General features: G+C 48.0%; 1 protein-coding gene across 1 annotated transcript in view; it reads left to right on the forward strand.

The window, feature by feature from the left end:
• Positions 1–3290, forward strand: part of SEZ6L (seizure related 6 homolog like) — a 66000-nt gene extending 62710 nt beyond the window's left edge. The window contains exons 15-17 of the mRNA XM_054694682.1: positions 109–223; positions 1288–1390; positions 3158–3290. Of these exons, the coding sequence (XP_054550657.1) occupies positions 109–223; positions 1288–1390; positions 3158–3187 (248 nt within the window). The 3' untranslated portion in view covers positions 3188–3290. The remainder of the gene's footprint in view (positions 1–108; positions 224–1287; positions 1391–3157) is intronic.
• Positions 3291–20674: the final 17384 nt, after the last annotated feature.

Below are 20674 nucleotides of genomic sequence, written 5' to 3' on the forward strand. Positions count from 1 at the left end.
AGCTCTCTGAGCAGGTGTGGAAGGGGCAGAGCAGGTGCCCCCTGGAAGCTGGGGACCTGCGTGGGGGAATGCAGGAGACATGAGGGCCTCATTAGTTTCTGTGTTCAGTAGCAGAAGCGGCAGCAGAGACCTCACTGGAAGGGGGCAACATGGCCCTGGCAATCTTCATCCCGGTCCTCATCATCTCTTTGCTGCTGGGAGGAGCCTACATTTATATCACCAGGTAGGAGCTTGAGGGAGGGGCATGGGCGGCTGCCACCTACTCAGGCCCCAGCTCAGCGCTAGGGAGTAGGGAGGAGCAGGCATGTCACCTCTCTGAGCCTCAGGGTGTGACTGTGGGGATGCTGTGATTCAGCTCAACTCTGGTAAATATTTATATGGGATCCCTCCCACCCTTCTGGTAGGATTGCTGAGCATACTCAGGAAGCAAGAGAGACTGTATCCCTCGCCTCAAGGAGCATGGTGCAGGGGAGAGACAGACAGCTCACACGGCAGGCCCCTCTCATGCAGTCATTATTCACAAGTTTTTTGTTTGTTTATTTTTAATAATTTATTTATATATAATTTTACATTATTGTTCTTTTTTTACAGTGTTTGCTTTCTTTTCTCAGATGTAGTGTAAGTACATTAGAAGTATGTCATGTATTAGAAGGTGATAAATAGAAAAAGAATAACCAGAAGGGAGAAAAAGAGGAGTAGCGTCGGGATAGTGGTTGAACTTTAGGTAGGGTCCATAGAGAAGGGCCCACTGAGTAATGACATTTGAGTAAGGACCTGAAGGCAATGAATAAATGACACAAATATCTGGCAGAGAAGGGTTCCAGGCAGAGGAGCAGCATGTGCAAAGGCCCTGGGGTAGGTCCTAGTATAAATTTTTCCTGCCCTGTGGAGCTCACAGACTAGTGGAGGGAGGGAAGCAGTTCACAGTAAATGATAATGCTTTATGACGAGCACAGTGAAGAGATAGTGTGGTAACAGAGGAAGCGCCTTTAAATAAATGTATGGTCAGGGATGACTGTTCTGAGGCAAGATAATATTTAGTAGGTTGTTGCTGCTCTTAGCATTAAAGAAGCACCCGGCCTTATGTGGTTCTAAGTTGAAAGCAATGTGATTACAGCTTTCAAGCGCCTCAGAGTTGCACCTGTGAGAGGCTGTTCCCACACCTCCTTATTGTTATTCTCGGAGGTGCCAATGCTCAGGAAGTGGCACCAAGTGTTTCCTTTTCCTTTGAAGGTGTGTCCTAGGCCAGGAGAAGTAACTTCTCGCTCCTTAATTGTCTTTTTGCAGATGTCGCTATTACTCCAACCTCCGCCTGCCCCTGATGTACTCGCACCCCTACAGCCAGATCACCGTGGAAACCGAGTTTGACAACCCCATTTATGAGACCGGGGTGAGTTGATCTCGCTGTGCTCCCTGGTGCCTCCCTCTCCATCTGCCCAGATTCACCAACATTAAAACTGAAGGTTTAATTTCCTTTTGATGACAATGCCACTGGTAGAAAGGCATGGCCCAAGGTCCTGTCTCATCCTGCCAGGACATCTGATGAGATCACTGCTGGAGAACCAGCTTTCTGAGAGCTGATGACAAGCCTGTGGCCCTGTTCACCCTTAGCAGAATGTTCACGGAAAGAAGGGGCTACACTATTGACCCATGGAGAGACAGCGAGGGCAGGTCAGGGTCCATCAGTGCCTGGTAGATGGGCATTCCTATGCATCTGTTCAACTCCACTCCTATTGGCTGGCCATGTGCGCCATCCCTACATGTTTGAGTGACAGCCTGTCATTGGGAACTAAGGATACAATCATGAACCAGATACACATAGTCCTGCACCAGAGATAATATTATATTACCCATGATTGTAACAATCATAACCATCGTGAGCCTGGCACCTTCAATGCATAATCTTCTTGATTCCTTGCATTTCTTTGCAATCGATTCTTGCAGTTATCTCTGATTGTCCAGTGAGGCCCTTGAAGTTCAGAGAGAGGAAAAATATAATTTGGCCAAGGTTGTATACAACCAGAAAGCCCAGCCTGGAGCTAAGGGGCACGTTCTACCTGATGCTGCATCATTATCCTTCCCTGCCTCCCCTTGAATAGCCAATTAAATATGCCAATGAATATCTTAATTCCAACAAATCATCATTTTTAAATGCTGACAAAAAGGAAATTGGACAGGGCGCTATAAGGACAGATAATGGGGATGCTGGGAGGGGAAGGGAGAAGCATCTTTGAGGAGGTGATAGTGAGGCTGGGATAGGGAAGGTGGGTAGAACTTAAAGTCGAAGAAGGTTGGGCAGAAAAGAGAGAGGTCATGCAGAGATCAGGGCCAGTATGAGGAACAGAGAGCCTGGTCATGACTTTGCTAAACCACAACCCGTGACGTTCACTGTGGAACGATGTGCCGGCCTCTCATCTCCCCATGCTTGAGAGGCTCAGTGACCTCCTCTGGAGCAAAGCCTGTGACTTCTTACATGTTCCTGCTCCTCTGGCCCAGAGGCCTGGATTACATTACACATACTCCATAAATATTAGAGAAAATGGAGCTGCTTGCTACCCACCTGTCATCACTAGATACAGCACTGGTAAGAAGAGGTCATACGTTATTTTGTACTCTATATAACCTGTTTTCAAATCCTAAAAGACAGTCAAGCCAATGAAAAAAATAGCAATTAAGAGACGAGATCTTATTAATACTTATTAGTATAGTCTGTCAATTACCTACAGCTACAGTGATCCCAACTACTGTTACAGTGAGTAACAAAAAAAAAATAATCCCCAAAATCATTCACTTAAAGCACCAACTGTTGATTTTCTCATCAGTCTGCAGGCAGTTCAGCTGGGCATTCATCCTGTTTGAGGGTCTGGGACTGGCTAGTTGTTGGGTGACTCCCTGTGCAGCTCTGCAAAGGACTAGCAAGGCACGCTCTGCTGTGGAGGGGGCAGGGCACAGCAGAAACACACGAGCACTATTAAAGCCCCTCTTGTGTCCTATCTTCTGATAACCGCTCAATAAGAGCAAGTCTGGGTCAAGTGGAAGGACGATGGATGTCTCATGGTCAGTGTGGTGGGTGCAGGCAGAGGTGATGGCCTATGCTCATTAATGTGTGGCTCTTCCAGGCAGGAGTTTAACAGAACTGTGCTTCTCTCTCCTGCAGGAAACCAGAGAGTATGAAGTTTCCATCTAAAGAGAGCTACACTGGAGAAGGGAACCGGCAGATAGGAACTCAACTACAACCTCCTCGAGAAATTCATCCAGAGATCATGTGGCATTTGATAGAAACCCCAGAGTGTCCGCTGTCTTTTCTTTAGACTCTTTATTGAAGATTTACTGTTTTCTTCACTGTATTTATTATATTTAAAATTGAAATAGGTGTGGTTGGATGCAGCCAAGTTCATGTTACAGCCTCAGTTTTGAAGGCAGGCAGAAGATCTGCAAAATGGCAAACGCAGCAGCAGAGGGGACAAAACCCAGGTTGAGTTAGTCCCATCAGCAGCGCCATGCTGTGGCTGCATCAAGCGCATGCATCTTTCGGGACGCCCATGGTGTTCGTACAAAGCTAAGTCCCCAGATTAGGTTGGAAAGAGTATTTCTTGTGGGCTAACTTGGGCTGGAATTTAGCACGGATATTTAAACAAGTCTGCTCCAAAACCCCTGAGTGTCCTCCCTTCCAATTTTCCTGGCTTCTGGAAGATCTTGATACATCCTCTCCCTCCCGTGGCCTTTCTGAAAGCAGCCCAAGGGGTTACATCAGCACTCTCTCTAACAACCCTGGCCTCGCTGGTTGCTGGCAAAATAAGAAAATGTTTTCTTTCCATAAAGATGGCAGATGACAAAGGAAAATTTTCAGAGAAGATGAGAGTTCTGAGAGTCAGAATGAAGAAGTCGGTGAGGAGGAAGGTTGAGGGAAGGAACTGAGTTAATAACATGCTCTTTTCTTTGACATTCCTTCCATGATAAAACAGCAGGTTATCTAAGCGTGCCAGCGTGGATCACCTTGTTCAGCAAGGCCACCCTCCTGGGGGAACAGACCCCAGCGCTAGACTGGGCAACCCCGCCCACAGAGCTAGGGGACTAGCACCCTGAAATCCAGGGATGGATTTTTTCTTCTCCTGGGGTGTGCTAGAATGCCTGAGCCCTCCAAATAAGGGAGATGTAAGTGCACTGTTTCTCTAAAAAGCATCACCTTCAGAAAAGATTTGCAATCCAGTATTGGTAGGATGTGGGGGGTACAGGGGAGAAGGCAGGGCTGGAGGGGGAGGAGAAGGATGAGCCTATAAGAAAAAAAAACCCTACTCTTCTATTTCCTGAAGCTCTGCGCAGATGTGGAGAGGCAGCGTGAATACTGCCCAAAGAGATTCAGAGAAACAGAAAGAGGGGGTTAAAACCACGATAGAGCCTTCATCCTAGGATTCAGACGCCAATGAAGAGAGGAGGGATTTCAGGTCAGAAAGGAGTCCACCCCATATCCATCTCACGGGCGTCCTGATATGTTATCAGGATTCGTTCATCCCCACCTAGTGGGGCAGGAGAGTGTGTGGCCATCTGGAAGTTTCTTTTCTAAATACAGGTGTAAAGCAGAAGCAGGGGGTGAGGATAGTGAGTTGGACGCAGATGCACCCACCCTCCTGGGGCCACCCAGGGGTGCCCACCTGGGTGACATTGAGTCCTCTTGGGCACCCTCTCACTTTAGAAGGTTTTCAAACAAGAGAAGACTCTCTTGCTGCCAGCCACTGGGCGAATGGCTGGCGTCCATGTTTGGGGGAGGGCTTGTTTAGGAAGCCTTTCAAGTGGGTGAGCAATTGGCTTTGCACACAGTCATTTTCTCCTATTGACCAGGAACTTGGAAATCGCATTTGGGGGTCTGAGAATGCTGCCTAGATGTATGCTCCTTGAGGCAAAAGGTCACTAGAGGTTGCTCTCGAGGCACCCCAAAGTCCACCCTTTTTTACAAAAGATCCCAAGGAGAAACACTCCAGACCTACAGTGAGCAACGCCGTGTTTGAAGAACAACCAACAATGCCAATGATGTCACTTTTTTTTTTTTCTTAAGGCAGAATCCAATTTTTGCTTTTGTTTCTATTTGATTCTTTAGTCTAACCTTATCCCTGGGTCATCTGGAATGAAAAACTCTATTAATGATGTTTGATTTTAGGACATACTATGGTTATGTGAAAACTAACCATTTGCCTTCTGGAAAGACTGACAAAATATAAAATCTTTATTCTAACCCTGTTCCCTAAAACTGGCCAGACCGTGGACCAAGAATTTTTATGGGCTATTGGAGAGCTAGAAAGGTGTTGATCTTTCTTTTCAGGATATCAGTGTCTTAGTTCTGTCTTAGTAGTACAGCACCTGTAGCCATGTTTTAAAAGTTTGTTTTAGCCTAGAGATGGGTATGGCAACTCGACAATGTACAGTGTGATTGAAAAGACAGGTTGGTGTCTATTTTTCTTTTCAAAATATCTGAATGTGTATTTGTAATATGTAAAGGTTTAAAAATAATAATAATAATAGTGCCAAAAATGTACCAGGATCTCCTTTCGGTTCATATATGTCTGTTTTTATAAGATCAATAATGAAAACCCATTGGGATTAAATATTTTTGAACCGGGTACACTCTTGAGAAACTCGAGAATGGACTGAACCTTCCTACAAGCCACTCTTTGTTTTTGAAACAGTGGGGAAATGCGTTTACAGAGATTTCGAGCTTCCCAGAATGCATGTGATGGCGTGTGTTACATGCTAATTCTTCTAAGCTGTATCTGTCAGCTACCACCCTGTGCTTTAAAAGTGCACACTCTACCCTCCTCAGCTTGGAGCTCATTCTTTTGCTTTTTGGGGGAGTGGGGGCAGTAGAATTGTTTAGCCCACATAAGTATTCTGGTCACTACCAGATGACCATCTGGACTTAGTTGCATAGATGTGCTTTAAACTTGAGCTTTCGAAACCAGCTCCCCAGAGAGCTGCGAGCTTCAGAAATTGCCAAGCAGCCCAGCAGGAAGGGAAGTGGCCTCCTAATTGAGATAGTGGAGGAGGATGGGTAGGATGTGGCAGGTGGATGGGTAGATGCAGACTGAGGCGGGAGTCTTGGGCAAAAATGGCCTTTCTGTGGAATAAATCCGAAAGAGGTGACTTTCCTAGGCCCTTGGTAGGGGCAGTTGGTCATTGGAGGGCAGATGTATGGAGTAGCTCAGCACCCCCAAAGGCAGGCTTTCTCCTGGGAAATTTTCATTTTCATTTTATCCCCAAATAGAATTAAAAAAGCAAAACAAACTTTCTAAGCTAGAATAATGAAATTTAATCATTTTCCACTTTGTATATATTGATGCTAATAAAACAAATGAAAAAAAGAGTCAGATCTATGAGGTTTTTGTGGCAGCTACGGCAGGACAGCGCCAAGGGGCATCTGTCGGTTCCGGCATTGGCCAGGCTCACACCTACTGATGCTTTGAATGCTGAGACAGGACTGACCACTCTGGGAAGGTTCTGGTAGCATTTGGGGAATGTTTGGAACAAAACAGATCTGAGGAGACTACCCTCAGCAGGCATACCACCACTCCGCAGCTCGCTCAGGCCTCCATAACAAAGCGCCATCGAGGGGTGGCTCAAACCCAGTTCCGGGGGCAGCCTTGGTATTTGGTTTCTGCTGAGCTTTTCTTCCTACCTCACAGACGGTCTTTTCATTGTGTCCTCTTGGGGTTATAGGGATCTGGCGGGAGGAGAGAAGGTGGGGGGCTGGAAAGCTGGGAGGGAAAGAGAGATCTCTGTCTCTCTTCCTCTTCTTATAAAGCCACATTCCTATCAGATCAGGGCCTTACTCTTACCAATTTACTTAACGTTAATGATGTCCTAAAGGGCCTGTCTCCAAATATGGCCACAGTGGGGGTTATGGCTTCAGCATATGAAGGGGGGGAGGGGTCCACAAGTCCATAACATTCTGCCTCTAGTCCCCCAAAATTCATATCCTTCTCATATGCAAAATGCATTCATGCCACCCTAACAACCCCCAAAATCCTAACTCACCAGCATCAATACTAAATCCTAAAGTCCAATGTCTCATGTAAATATCATCTAGATCAGGCCTGGGTTTGAATCATCCCTCCTGAGACAAAATTCCTCTCCAGCTGGAAACCCGTGAAATCAAGCACAGGTTCTGCACTTCCAAAATGCAGCAGTAAGATGGGCCTAGGACAGACGTTCCCATTCCAAAAGGATGAAATGGGGAGCAAAGAAGGGTGATGGCCCCAATGAAAATCCAAAACGTGGCAAGGCAAGTTCCAATGGATCTTATGACTCTAGAACAGTCCTCTTTGGTACAATACCCTGCCCTTGAGGACCTCTGGGGTGAGTGTCACCCCCAGGGCTCTACGGGAGGGCAGCCCAACCCATGAAGCTCTGTTGAAGGGAGTCACAGATGCTGTCATGCTGGCTGGACCAGACACATTCCCGCCCTTTGAAACCAGGGCAAAAACAGCTTTGTTCCCTGGACCCATGGTGGGAGTGGTGGACATGAACATCCCTGCATGAACATCGGGATCATTCTTCCCTTTTCTTGAAGAATAGTGCCTGTCAACAGCTGAGTAAGTCTATCGTTGCACCCTACAGAATCCAAGAAATCTCTGGGGGGCACAATAGAAGTTGTATGCAAACCCACCATAGCAGGAGTTCGAGACACAGAGCTGATTTTCAAAAAAAAAAAAAATTAATGGCTATATGTGCACTGGGGTGACACAGAAGAATCCCAGGAAGCCTCAACCCCAAAGCTGTCCTCCAGTTCTAACCCACCGGACCCTCATGGAGCTCACAGGCCATTCCAAAGGCTGGGAGCAGGGTAGGAGAGCTGGGGGTCACCCCTTCCCCAAAGGCAGTCACTCTAGGGCTGGAGGGCTAGCAAACTGGAGGGCTTGCAAACAAGGTGGGCTTCAAAGAAAGTGCAGATCCACAGCAGAGACACTCCTGTCTCTCCTCTCAAGTCCATTGTGGTCTTTCTCTCTTCAGCTACTGATGTTTAACTGCTGATGTGTCCTGGCTTGTGGGTTTGTTCAAACTGAAGTTCAAGAGAATTATAACTTATAGGGTCATATTTAATAAATAGCAATCTCACACATTATAATCTTATAAATAAAATACCTCTATCTTATTTTACTGTGGTATGTGTCGTATTTTGATTTGGTTAAGCCACTGACTGCTTTTGTATCATCTAATTTGATATCTCATTTATTCCTGTGAGTAAAAAAATGAGCATCATTCTCCTTTGACAGATGTGGGAGGTGAGGCTCAGAGAGACTAAGTCACTTGCTGAAATCCACACAACTGGGACACAGGGAACGAGACCCAGGAGGCCTGGCTCCTGGTGGGTGCCCAGTGTCAGAGAGATCAAAGGTCAGTCTGAGCGGTGCCACCTCCCCCAGGGGTGCAGAGAACCAAAACCCCAGTGTAGGGACTCAGTCTTATTTGGCTTTGGTCCCAGAAGGTGTTTGGCTAGATTCACAAGTGACTAAAAGCCAGAAATCTGGTTTGAATCTTGACTCAATGATTAGCAAGTTATTGAGGTGAGGGACCCTGGTTAGTGCTGGGGAGGAGGGAGAAGACTTCCTACATCACTGTGGAGATTCCCAATGCATGTGGGGGGCTTCTACACACACACACACACACACACACACACGCACACACGCACGCATGCACGAGCGCACACACACGGTGACAGTCCCAACTATCCTAAATGTAATAGAATGTTGGGTCAGACACTTCAAAGTGCCCTTTCTATATGTGTTTCCCTTCTCTTTGCTGAAAGAACCCCAATTTTCTACAGAGCAGCAATTTTCAAGGCACCTTCAAACAACTGGTCATGGTTGATGATGATGATCAGGCTGCTACCCATTTTCCCAGCCCCCTGAGGATGGGGTGCATCCTCTGAGCCCTTCTGGGTAGTAGTCCTCAGTGGAGGTTGGTTGGGGGGTGAGGTGGGCAGAGGGATGTTCTAAGAAATTATGTATTTGCTTTCCTAATGAAAGGGAAGAAATCATTCCCTTGCTTCAGACCTTGAACCCAGTGGTGATGCTTCAGCAATCAGCCACCATCTTTCAAAGGAAGTGTCCAGTGTGAGGAGAAAAGCCATCCACTGACAAGAGGGAGGGGTAGAAAGTCGCAGGCCCCTCGTGGCGCCAAACACTCCTCCTGGACATGAACACGAAACATATCACAAAGCCAAGCCATACATTTTGAAATGAATTTCATGTTCACCTTACATTTCCAGTATGTTTTTATTTGCACTAAACTAAGAAATTACCATTGTAAAGTGATGCTATGAATACTACTGTCTGCAATGTTGTTGTCTGGCGCATAGTAGGCACTTTTAAACACTTGTCAAACAACGTCCACCCAACAGAGAAGCCCGGGATACGGTCAGCGTCAAAGGGGTGCTGGGTGCCTTGGCACCACCAGGTGGCGTCCTCGGCCTGGCTTATCTGCGGATCTTTGCCTCCTAAGGAAGCGATGCACTTCCTCCCAAAAGTTATTTTCTTGGGACAAACTCATTCAATGTAAAGCGTGGTTTCTGACACCAGAGAATATGATTTGGGGAACTGACTGCCTTTCACTCTTATAAGAAAATGAGGGGCCAATGTCATAGTTACCTCATCCTCGCACATGAAACGAATCCAGGCATAGTGTTAGCCACACAAAATGGGGTCACCTTGGACCCAGGGCTCTTAGAGTGTTGCCCTCAACTGACGCTCTACTCTGAGTCCACACAAGATTTGCAGAGAATCTGACTTTCGCTGACATCCTCTCCCAAGGGGGAGAGGGACTGAGTGGGAGGCATATAAGGCGTATCATCCAGGGAAGCCTCTTTAAAGTCCACTCCTGTACCCATTTCTGCCTCAAGAGTCTCACGCTCTTGGGGAACTGCTCTAGCTCCCCAGTGGAGCACCTGGCTCACTGCTCCCACCTTCCACCTCAAGTCTCAAGTTCCTTCTCCATAAAGGGACCACACTTTTCATTTTCAAAATAAAAAGACAGGAAACCCAGTTAAATTTGAAAATAAGTTTTCAAAACCACATACTGTTACAGGGTAGGGCCAGGGGCACCCGGGACCCCGGAACCCACCCGCTCTAAATAACTTCTACCATCTACCACATAAGATAAAACATAGTCTAGTGCACAAGACCTTCAGTGGAAACTTCAATACAATTAGCATGCGGTAAAGAGAACAAAAGACAAAGAATAGATAAAACAGCTTCCACACGAAGCTCCCAAAGTTACCATCCCCTTGTGGGTAAACGCCCAGCCAAACAGGGTTGGCCGCAAGCAGGGCCACGGAGGTCAGAGAGCCTGCCACACGTCTGAGGCACCTTCTGGTGGGGATTCATAGTAAAGGGGCCAAAGGACTCAGGCAAGTCTGGGGTAAAAGGAGCAAAATCAAATCAAGATCGAGGCTGCCATTCTCAGCCTCGCCAGGGGTCTCTCACCCATGTCTCTGTCTCAAGTGTCTCCTTCCATGTCCCCCAATCCCTGACTTACTGTTTCCTGCCAATTCTGCCCCTACTCCCAGTGTATGAAGACCCCTATGCTTATGAGGAAGAATGTTCCTACTGTTTCGCCTCCTGTCCCATTTAGAAGAGGAACAGTGATAGCAACGGACAGAAGATAAAGAGGGAGGGTTCCAGGCAGGCAGACCTGGCTCTCCCCTGAGCCTCCTGCCAGCAGCCTCAGTTTCCTCGTCTGTTAAATGAAGCTGGTAATAATGACAACTACTCTGTATAGTGATTAGTGAGAAGGAAATGAATCATGCAAGTAAAATGCTTAGTACATTGCCTGCCCCGTGGCTAGTGCTTGAGCAAGAGAGGTGTAGCCCCTTAAGCTAGCAGTTTTAAATATTGTTGAATAAATGAAATCAATAGAGAACCCCAAGCTAGGGTGAGTGCCTCCTGTGGCCCCAGAGGACTGGAGGACCTTGCTCCCCACTCACTCTGCAGAGTCTAACAAGAGCAGGTGCTGCCCGCCCTGTGCTGGCTTCTGTGCTCTGCGCTCACTGTCTTGATGTCCTTAGTAATTTTTGAACAAATGGGTGGATACTTTTATTTTGCCCTGTACGCCATATGCCCAGTTCTGGCTGTATGTGTCTCACAGTCCTGTCCTGTGAAAAGCATTGAGGGTCTAGGAGAAAGGTCCACTTTGGGTCTGGACCCCGGGCAGAAGGCGGAACAGAACCAAACCTAGACATCTCTAAGTTAGCCTAGGCACTGCACCAGGGGTCAGGGCAGCCCCGGGCATGGAATTCTTGCTAGAGGGCGGCCCTTAGCATTGCTGGAGGAGAGAGAGGGAGGGTGACAGGGTAGGGACTGAGGGGGATTGTCTCCTGGCTCCACTGGATCTATCCCTACACCCCACCTGTTGCATCGGGCAACCCCACACTGACAAAGAAACAGGAGTCGTGGAGCAGGCTACATAGTGCAGGGTGATGCTGAAGAGCAAGATCCCAGCTGTTTTTATTGATAGAATAATCATACAGTAGCTGTGTGGGGTAGGAGGACAAGTAAAAAAAGGATGGGTGACACTCAGGAATGTCATCAAGGGCTTCGGGGGACGTGAGTCTGCTGACCAGATAATTCTTATCTGCTTGATGACCAAGTGTCATCGAAACCAGACCCCAGACCCCCAGCCATGATCCTAATCTTATCAGCAAGGCTTTCCACTGATCACCTTCTGGGGTGCCTTGTCATACATCGGTCCTCGGACCCCTGGCGTTCCCAGTCATGCCTCTTGATGCAAACCCTTCCCAGGGTGATCAAGCTTTCTGCTCGTGATTGATTTGAAAGGGCACCCTGTAAGGTTTGGCTCCTATGACTGGCTGGTTCTGAAGGGCAGTGCTGACCTTGGAAAGGAACGCAGAACTGCAGGTGACAGCAATGGTGGCCGGACAGGCCGCTTAAGTTGAGCAGACCCACACCCACCTCTTCTCTCTACCCTGTGCCCTCTGCTTTTTTCTTCGCAAAGAGACAGAGCTGCCTCTCCTCTCCTCCTCTGGCTCTCACTCCCTCTTTCCCGCCCACTCCCTTTTCTCAGATCTCCCTTGGAGTCAACAGGTATGTGAGTGCCAGGAGCGCTGAGCACAGATCCGGGCCCAGCCCTGGCCTCTCTGCTTCACCTTTGCTGTCTCTGCGTTTGCTCCTCTTCGGTTTTTCTTTCCTTTCTCAGCCCCCCATGCTGCCTTCTCTCGCCTGCTGATTCTTTCTCTTGGTCTCTGTCTCTGCCTCTTTCTAGTTCTCGCTCTGACTGTCTCAGTTTCCCTCTCTTTTAGAGCATCTGCTTATTCTCTCCCTCTGCTTCCCTCTCGCTCTCCTGTTCTCTTTCTGTCTCTCCCTTGGTGTCTGTCTGCAGCCACCCCCGCCCCGCGCCCCCGCACCAGCTCGCTCTCCCGGGGACCTAATTGTCAGGCTGCTCACGTTGTGAGCTGCCGTGAAACCTGCCACACACATTCTCAGAGCTGGATTTTTCCTGTGTCCACCTCTGTTCAGAAAAAAAATCTTTTGACCTTTGAGAGTCCAACAAAAAGAGCACGGGCCGCCCCAGGGGCAGCAGCTCGGGAACAAAAACCTCCTTCCTAAACTTTGCTTTTGAAAGAGATGCTGCCCTGGGGCATGGAGAGCCCTGGAAGTCCTGCTGCGTCGACCCCACCCCACCCCCTCGGCTTCCCCTCCCACGCCCACTGGAAACACCAAGGTGATGGAGCTGATGACAGTTTTGCTTTCAGGAGTCGGTCAACAGTGCAGCAGCTGTGCCCAGCAGTTCCTCCTAATCCTGCTGAGATGTTTGCCACTAATCCCTCTTTTGTCACAATTTAGCTGTGAGTTGAAGAGAGTGACAAGACAGGGGGAGAGGAGAACGAGGCTGTGAAAGATCCTGGGGAGGTGTTAAGAACACAGCAGCGGAGCCAGACGTCCTGGGTCCAGGGCTGCCCAGACATATGAGAGCCGATAACTTGGGTCGCTGTGACAGCTAACAAAGGTTAAGCACCCACTATCTGCCCGATAGATAAGCTCCACAGAGGTGATCCCACTTAACCTTCCCAGCAGTGCTGTAAATGACAAAAGAGGCAGATTGGGAAACTGAGGCTCAGAGTAGCTGGGTGAGTCATCCAATGCCAAACAGCCCAAGGTCACCCTTCAAACAATGTGATTCTTGAGTTGAGAGTCTAGAGAGCTTTGGGGGATGGTGGGACCTCACTCCCAAAGCCTTGACCTATGCTCAGCCCCAAAGAAATACCTCATCCATTCCAACCTAGCCTCTGGGGATGGTGGAGCTTCTTCTAGTGCTGCCCCAAAATGGAGTCCACGTAATTATTGCAAATTTGGGCTCCCACAGGATCCTGGTTGTGGAGGGAGATGGGCAAAAGAGTAAGGGGTATTTTTAGCAAGTCTTGGGGGAAGCTGGGTCTGGCTCCTGAGCATCTAGAACCCCAGCCAGAGGTCACCCCATGCATGGCTCTTGTGGACCTGTAAAGGGGCAGAGGTTGTGGAGTTAAGCAGCTCTGCGCAGGGGACACCGGACACATTCTTCTCCTGGGGGCGTGGGGCGGGGGAGGGGGGTAGGACTTCGGCAATCTAAGATATTTTTGCTTCTCACATTTGAATATTTCTGAAATCAGGAAGGATCTAACCAACGATGTTCTTTTATAATTACTTGGCAACACTTTCTTTAGTGTACAGGAAAGAACAGTGAGTCCTACAGGCAGGGTGGAGCCTTCTATTCCACGAACTACAGTAGCTCATGGGATTGGCCCTCACTGGCCCAACCTGGATCATGTGCTCCTGTGTGGCCACCGCTGGTTGCAATGCTTCAGTTATCCAGCATGGCTGCTATTAGGGGTTGGGGCTGCATCACTCCCAAGCCAGTGGACCAACACAGGGAGAGGTGGTTCCTGAAAGCAAATTAAAGTGTTGCTGCTAGAAGAGAGGACTGCGCAGTCTGGGCTGAGAGGAACAACTGTTGCTCCGCCCAAGTCATTATGAATGTGGTAAAAATATGTGCATGCATCATCCCTGCCAAGAACCCAGTGCATTCATCTGCTATTATTATTATTATTATTAAAGATGCTAAGTTGCAACATTTCACATCCACCAGGATGGGCATAATTCAAAAAAAATGAAAAGAATGAATACTGTCAACAATGCAGAGAAGCAGAACAATTGTGGAAGCAGTTAGACAACTTTTCAAACAGTTCAATATTGAATCATCCCATGTTATAGCCACTCCACTTCTAAGTACATAAAGGAACTGAAAACGGGGACTCAAAAACAAATGCATGGACATGGACATTCGTAGCAGCTGTACTGCAATAGCCAAAAATTGCCAAAAACCCAGAGGACTATCCACGGGCAAATGGATAAACGAATTGTGGTCTATTCATATGTTAGTGCATCTGAGAGATCTTTGTCTGGCTTCACCAACTTACCCACTCAAATTCTGAAAGAACCTGTGACTGATTTCTATACCATAGGGGAGGGGTGGCAGCTACCCTGGGCCACACTCCCAGGTTGAGAGATGGGGGTCCTGGTCATATGGGGTAGCTGGAAAGGAGGGTATTAGCCGGCTGGGGTTCAGTGGTTGAAAACCACAGGGAGGTGATAAACAAGGACCAGGGTAACCCAAGAACACAAGCGAGGACTGGGCTCCAGGGGCTTTGTGACACGTGCCATGAAATATTGATCTTAAATAAAAAGGGGCAAGGTACAGACGCTTGTTACAACTTGGATGAACCTTGAAAACATTATCCCAAATGAAAAAAGGCCCCTCAAAAAAGGGTCCATATTGGCATGATGCTATGTCTGGAATATCCAGAATCAATAAATCCATACAGATGGGAAGCAGATTGTACTTCCTGGGGGTGAGCGATGGGGAGGAGGGAGAATAATTGCTTGATGAATATGGGTTTTCTTGGAAGTGGGGGGTGAAAATATTTTGGAACTAGAGAGATACAATGGTCCCTCAATATCGTGAATCTACTAAATGCCACTGAATTTCTCACCAGAGACAGAGTGGGAAACAGAACAGGCAGACTGACAAAATATACTGCTGAGGGGAGCAGCAGGCGAGGCAGGAGAGGTCTGCTGCACCACATGGGTATCTCCCTGGCCGGCCGGGGGTTGAACTTGTGCTGCAGAGGCTGCGGATTGCTTCACAGTGCGGTGCTTAACCCCTTGAGCCATCAGGAAGGCCCCTGAATTGCTCTTTTTTTTTTTTTTTTTATAGAGGCATGTTTTATTTATTTGTTTGTTTGTTTGTTTGTTTGTTTGTTTATACATGCACTGGGTACAGTCAGAAGCGCGGGAGGGTGAGAGAATTCACCAGAGCCAGAGCGGGGAGCAGAACAGGCAGAAGGACCGAAGTACACTGCTGAGGGGAGCAGCGGGCGGCAGGAGAGGTCTGCGCGCCATGTGGGACCCTCCTCCAGTGGTCGGGGAGCAGCCGGGGATCGAACCGGCGCCACAGAGGCTGTGGGCAGCTTCGCAACCCAGCGCTCAACCCCTGCGCCACCGGGGAGGCCCAGAATTGCTCATTTTTAAATGGTTAGTCTTGTTATATGAATTTCACCTCAATTTTTAAAAATCAGTGGGAAAATAAAAATAAAGCTATATGAGCCCGCCAAGAAATACCCATGGTTGAGGAAGAATATGAGGCAGGGAAGGAGAGGCAGTCAAAGAAAACGAAGTAGAAGCAGGTCACACCCTTACAGAAGCTCTACCCATCGGGCAGTGCGGGGAGCCCAGTAGATGCACACCCTAGTGTTCCCATTCCAAGGGCGAGGGAGCAGAGATATTTGTGCCAGACTCCCCCAGTCATCCACGAGGACTACTCTCAGAGGGTGTTAATTCCCTGACAGAGTGACCTGCCTGCTGTGCCCACAGAGGGGCCCTCCAGACAGAGCCCTCAGGCAAGCGACACAGGAGTGCAGACAGGGAAAGGACCAACCCCCATCCCCCCAGGGTCAATGATGAGAATATCTGAGGTGACAAAGGCCTTCCTTCTGCCACCAAGTGCCTTGTAAAATCCAGAGCAGGGCTTCCCTGGTAGCGCAAGGGGTTAAGACTCACCACTATGAGGCTGTCAACAGCCACTGCAGCACAAGTTCGATCCCAGGCCAGGGAGCTACCCACATGGCACAGCAGACCTCTCCTGTCTCGCCCGCTGCACCCCTCAGTAGTATATTTCAGTCAGTCTGCCTGTTCTGTGCCCCACTCTGTCTCTAGTGAATCCTCTCACCCCCCACACCTCTGGCCTGTACCCCGGTTCTTCCATGAAAAAAAAATAAATTTTTAAAAAAGGATTCCTTTTAAAAACAACCAAATGCCACACCCTGCTCATTTGGAAGCTGGAGAAGTCCAACCAGCACTCCTCTCACAGTGCCCCACACCTGATACATCAGTACCTGAATTTTTTTTTTAACTATTTTGGGCTGATTCTGGTTGCCTTTTTTTTTAAGATTTTTTTTTTAAGATTTATTTATTTATTTATACAAGCACTGGGTACAGTCAGAAGCACAGGGAGGGTGAGAGAATTCACCAGAGCCAGAGCAGGGAGCAGAGCAGGCAGAAGGACCGAAGTACACTGCTGAGGGGAGCAGCAGGAGGCAGGAGAGGTCTGTGCGCCATGTGGGACCCTCCTCCGGTGGCCGGGGAGCAGCTGGGGATCGAACCAGTGCTACAGAGGCTGAGGGCAGCTTCGCAACCCAGCGCTCAACCGCTGCCCCACCGGGGAGGCCCCATCAGTACCTGGATTTTGCAGGTAGATCATACACCTGCGGATGTCTCCCAAAATCCAGTTGAATCTCAGGGTTTGTGGAAGCACATGTCCCTCTCTTGCCTCCCTTGCAAATATGTAAAAATCATGAATTTTTAAGGCAGCTAATCCAACCTGATATTTCCTAACCAGACAAGTTAGGGCTCCTGGGAATGAATTCCGCAAGGAAGGAAATGCCAGCCCATGGGCAAGAAGCCTCCCCTTGCCGGAGCCACCTCATCTCCCTGGCACTGTGATCACACGTGTGTCACAGGCGGCAGCCACCACATCTGCTGTGCTTGTTGGATTAAAAGTGGGTGTGCTGAAGACAAGTCAAAATGACTCGGAGATGTGGAGAGGAACAGTTTACGGGCCCAGAACACTGGGGGGGGAAACAACTTTATCTTCAGATTTCTTCTTCTCTTTCCTTTGGAAGGTCAAGTTGCTCCTGTCAGAGAAGGCCAAGAATGTAGTGATTTTGCTGTTGACTTAACTGATAGACCGGCACGCACTCTCCATGGTAGCTGGTATGTGCTGAACCTGTCACCGCCTCTTCAAAACATTGCTGGTTTCCATGGAAACCGAAAAGCACTTACGGAAAGAGCTACTGGAAATTTCAAGTCAAGATGTCCAAAACTGTCCCTGTCATCTATTTTCCAAGACCTGATTTGAAAGAGAAAAAAAGCACTTTGCCAGAAGAACAAAGGAAGATAAACAACAAGAAGAATGGCTTGGCACCATTTCTAGATACCAATGTCTTGTTCAGATTCTTTAAAAAATAAAAGGGAGATTTGGGGTGAAGCAGAGTCACCAATTGGGAGGCTCCTGATTCCAGACGTGGCTTTGTTAGGGCCCACCAGGATGTTTGCCGGTCAGGGTTTAAATCATGACAGGACAGCGCAGCAACACCAGGCTTAATACTCTCACTAAGTGAACCCAGAGGCTCTGCGCGCCAATCTAACTCCTACTCTCAGCTAAAAACGACCTCCTCCACTTGCATGATTATATATTTTTTAAATCCACTCTGTAAGGCACTAATGTGAAATGAAAGATAATGGCTTCCTTGAACAACAGTCACATGGGCAAGCCGTAATATGCAATCTTTAAAAAAAATGCCTAGAGTAGATATTTACTTTATTCTCTAAACGTAGATTCAAAGGATAATTAGACAAACTGGAATTATTTTATATTTCCCGATTATGATGTAAACATTTGTGAACTATAACCTCAGTCTGGCCTTTGAATTTTGTTTTGGCCATTAGGAAACTGTAAGCTTATCCTTTGGGCTTTTCCTATGATTTAAATAGTAAGTGGAAAACTTGTGACCCTTCCATTGCACATACTGGAATGAATCTTCCCTTCCAGTTGCTCAGGGGAAAAGTCTAGGAATCAACTTTGATTCCTCCTGCTCCCTCGACCCTCATGTATTAGTGAACACAGGCGGCCATAACAAAATACCACGACTGGACAGCTTAAACCACAGAAATGTTTTTTCCCATGGTTCTCATGGAAGCCCTAGATGAGTGGACAGTGGGTGGGGGTGTGGTGAGGGCTCTCTTCCTGATGCAAATGGCTGCCTTCTCAATGTTCTCACATGGCATGGGGGTGAGGGGTCGCTGTCGTCTCTGGTGCCTCTTCTTATAAGAGCACTAAATCCATTGTGGGAGCTCCACCCTCTTCTAAGCCAAATTGCCCCCCAAAGACCCCCATCTCTAAATACTATCATGCTAGGGATTAGAGTTTCAACATATGTATGGGGGGACAGGGCTACAATCCAGTCTGTAGTATCCCACATCCATCAATCACCAAATCTTGCTGGTTTTAGCTCCCCAATATTTTTCCCTTTCTTTGTCTCTTCCCTGTTGCCACTACCACTGGTCTTAACCCTTGCTAAGTTTATGACAGTAGACTCCTAACTAAAATCTCTTCAAATCCATCCTCCATGGAGTAGCCTTGTTTTTCAAAAATTGAGGCCAGACAGTATAGCATGGCAGTCAGACGTCATAGGAAGGCATAAGTATATCTGAGAAGCAATCAAAAATGATAAACTCATGCCATTTTCAGCAACAGGGATGGAGCTGGAAGGGGTTATGCTCACTCAGTGAAGTAAGTCAGAAGGAAAAAGAAAAGTATCAGACGGTCTCACTTATAGTGGGAATATAAGGAAATATAACAAAGGAAAAATACAAAATTTGCAGATAAACCATATATCTGAGGTATATATCATGGAACAGGGAGGGAGAGGTGTCAACATAAGAGAGGGATGAGCCCAAGGGACTATGGTGATAGTCACGGTGCCGAGGTAATGGGAGAATTATGGGTGCTACACCTGAGGGGAGAAATCAAATATTGTAGAAAAATGAACAGCAATGTAAAAAAAATTGAAAAATTAGTTTTTTTTTAAAAGTACACTGAGAAGGTCAAGAGGTGGCTTGTAGTCACAATTCATGCTCTGTCTCTTGGAAAACCCAGCCACCACTACAACAACCAAAGCCTCGGTGCCTCTTGCTGGCCTCCTGGCCTCCCCTGGCTGAGACTGGGCTCAGACACACCTCCACTGCGCGGACATATCAGGAGCCGTGGCAGCCCTGGCACCCAGGTCCACAGTCAGACCAGAGACCACGGAGACCCCACCCCTGTGGATTGGCTGAAGTTCCCTGATCCAGGAGTTGGAGTCTGGCCTCTCCAGCAGCTCCTCCAAAGGGCTGTGTCAATTGGGCACTTAGTGCTCCATGAGACAATTTTGACCAATGAGGGTCCAAGAACCAAGTGCAAGCCAGGAAAGAACATTCCGCTCTCTCTTCCTTTCTTCAGTGAACTGCACAGTGTTTCTAGAAAGCCTGAGCAGAAAGATCTCATGTGGCTGAGTCACTGGCAGGGCCACTCCATGCTCCCCCTGATTTGTTTTGCCACCTTCTTTGGCTCATTTCCTGCCCTCTAATCAACCCCTAACTATTCCAGTATTGCTTCCGCTGTATTAACATCTCCACCATCCCTGCCCCACAAACAAGCCCCTTCTCTGTCATTCCACAGGAATCCAAATGACTGAAACCCTCAGTTTTATTGAATGCTCTGCTCCTCCATCTTCCCCTGGGGGCAGTGAAGTCCTGTGGGGGCAGGGACTATGCTCTATTATGTCTGGAACTCCCAACGCCTAGCTTTGTGCCTGCAGTGCTTGGCAAGAACTTATTAAGTCGAAGGACCCCTTTATGGTCACTTTGTAAAGCCTAAAACAGTGAACAAGATCTCCACAGACAGAAGACACTAAAGAAAGGCATTCCTGGACAGAGATAGCCTGAGCAAACACACAGGGCAGGAAAATGCCAGTGTCTGGGCAGTGAGCATAGCCAGCTAGGTTGGGGCTCTCTTTTAGGCCTTGACAACCAAGCTCATGATTTGTGTACCTTTCTGTGGGGTAAATTGGGAATATTTAAGACCAGGGAGTTTCTTTAGAAAGCTTAAACGGTCAATGATACATGTAGGATGATATTGGGGGCTGGGAAACAGATTGGGGATCAGAATTGCTATGGTAGCAAAGAGGGTGGCAAAGAGATGCTTGTGGGAGAGACAATGGGGGTGGAATCGACTGGATGCAGCCAGCATTCGGGAGCAAAGGGAAACAAAATTGGCTTCTAATGTTCAAAACAAGGACTCTGGGTGAATAGTGGGGCTGTAACAGGGTGGTCCCCAGGAAAGGGGGAGGTTCCCTGCCCCACCCAAGGGAGGGTGGAGCTGAGTAGGAAGAGGAGAAGCAGCAGAAGAGACTGAGGAAGGAAGGAAGCAGGATGGAGCCAGGAGACCTGGAGGAGGCGCGTGGAACCTAGAGACACGTGAAGAAACTGCGCTTGTCTTTTGGTCGTGGACGGGGTGACACAGATGTGGGTGAGACCCG

The sequence above is a fragment of the Talpa occidentalis genome, unplaced genomic scaffold, assembly GCF_014898055.3.
Source record: "Talpa occidentalis isolate TD23 unplaced genomic scaffold, MPIMG_talOcc4v2.1 talOcc4.14, whole genome shotgun sequence".
NCBI classification, from domain to species: Eukaryota; Metazoa; Chordata; class Mammalia; order Eulipotyphla; family Talpidae; genus Talpa; species Talpa occidentalis.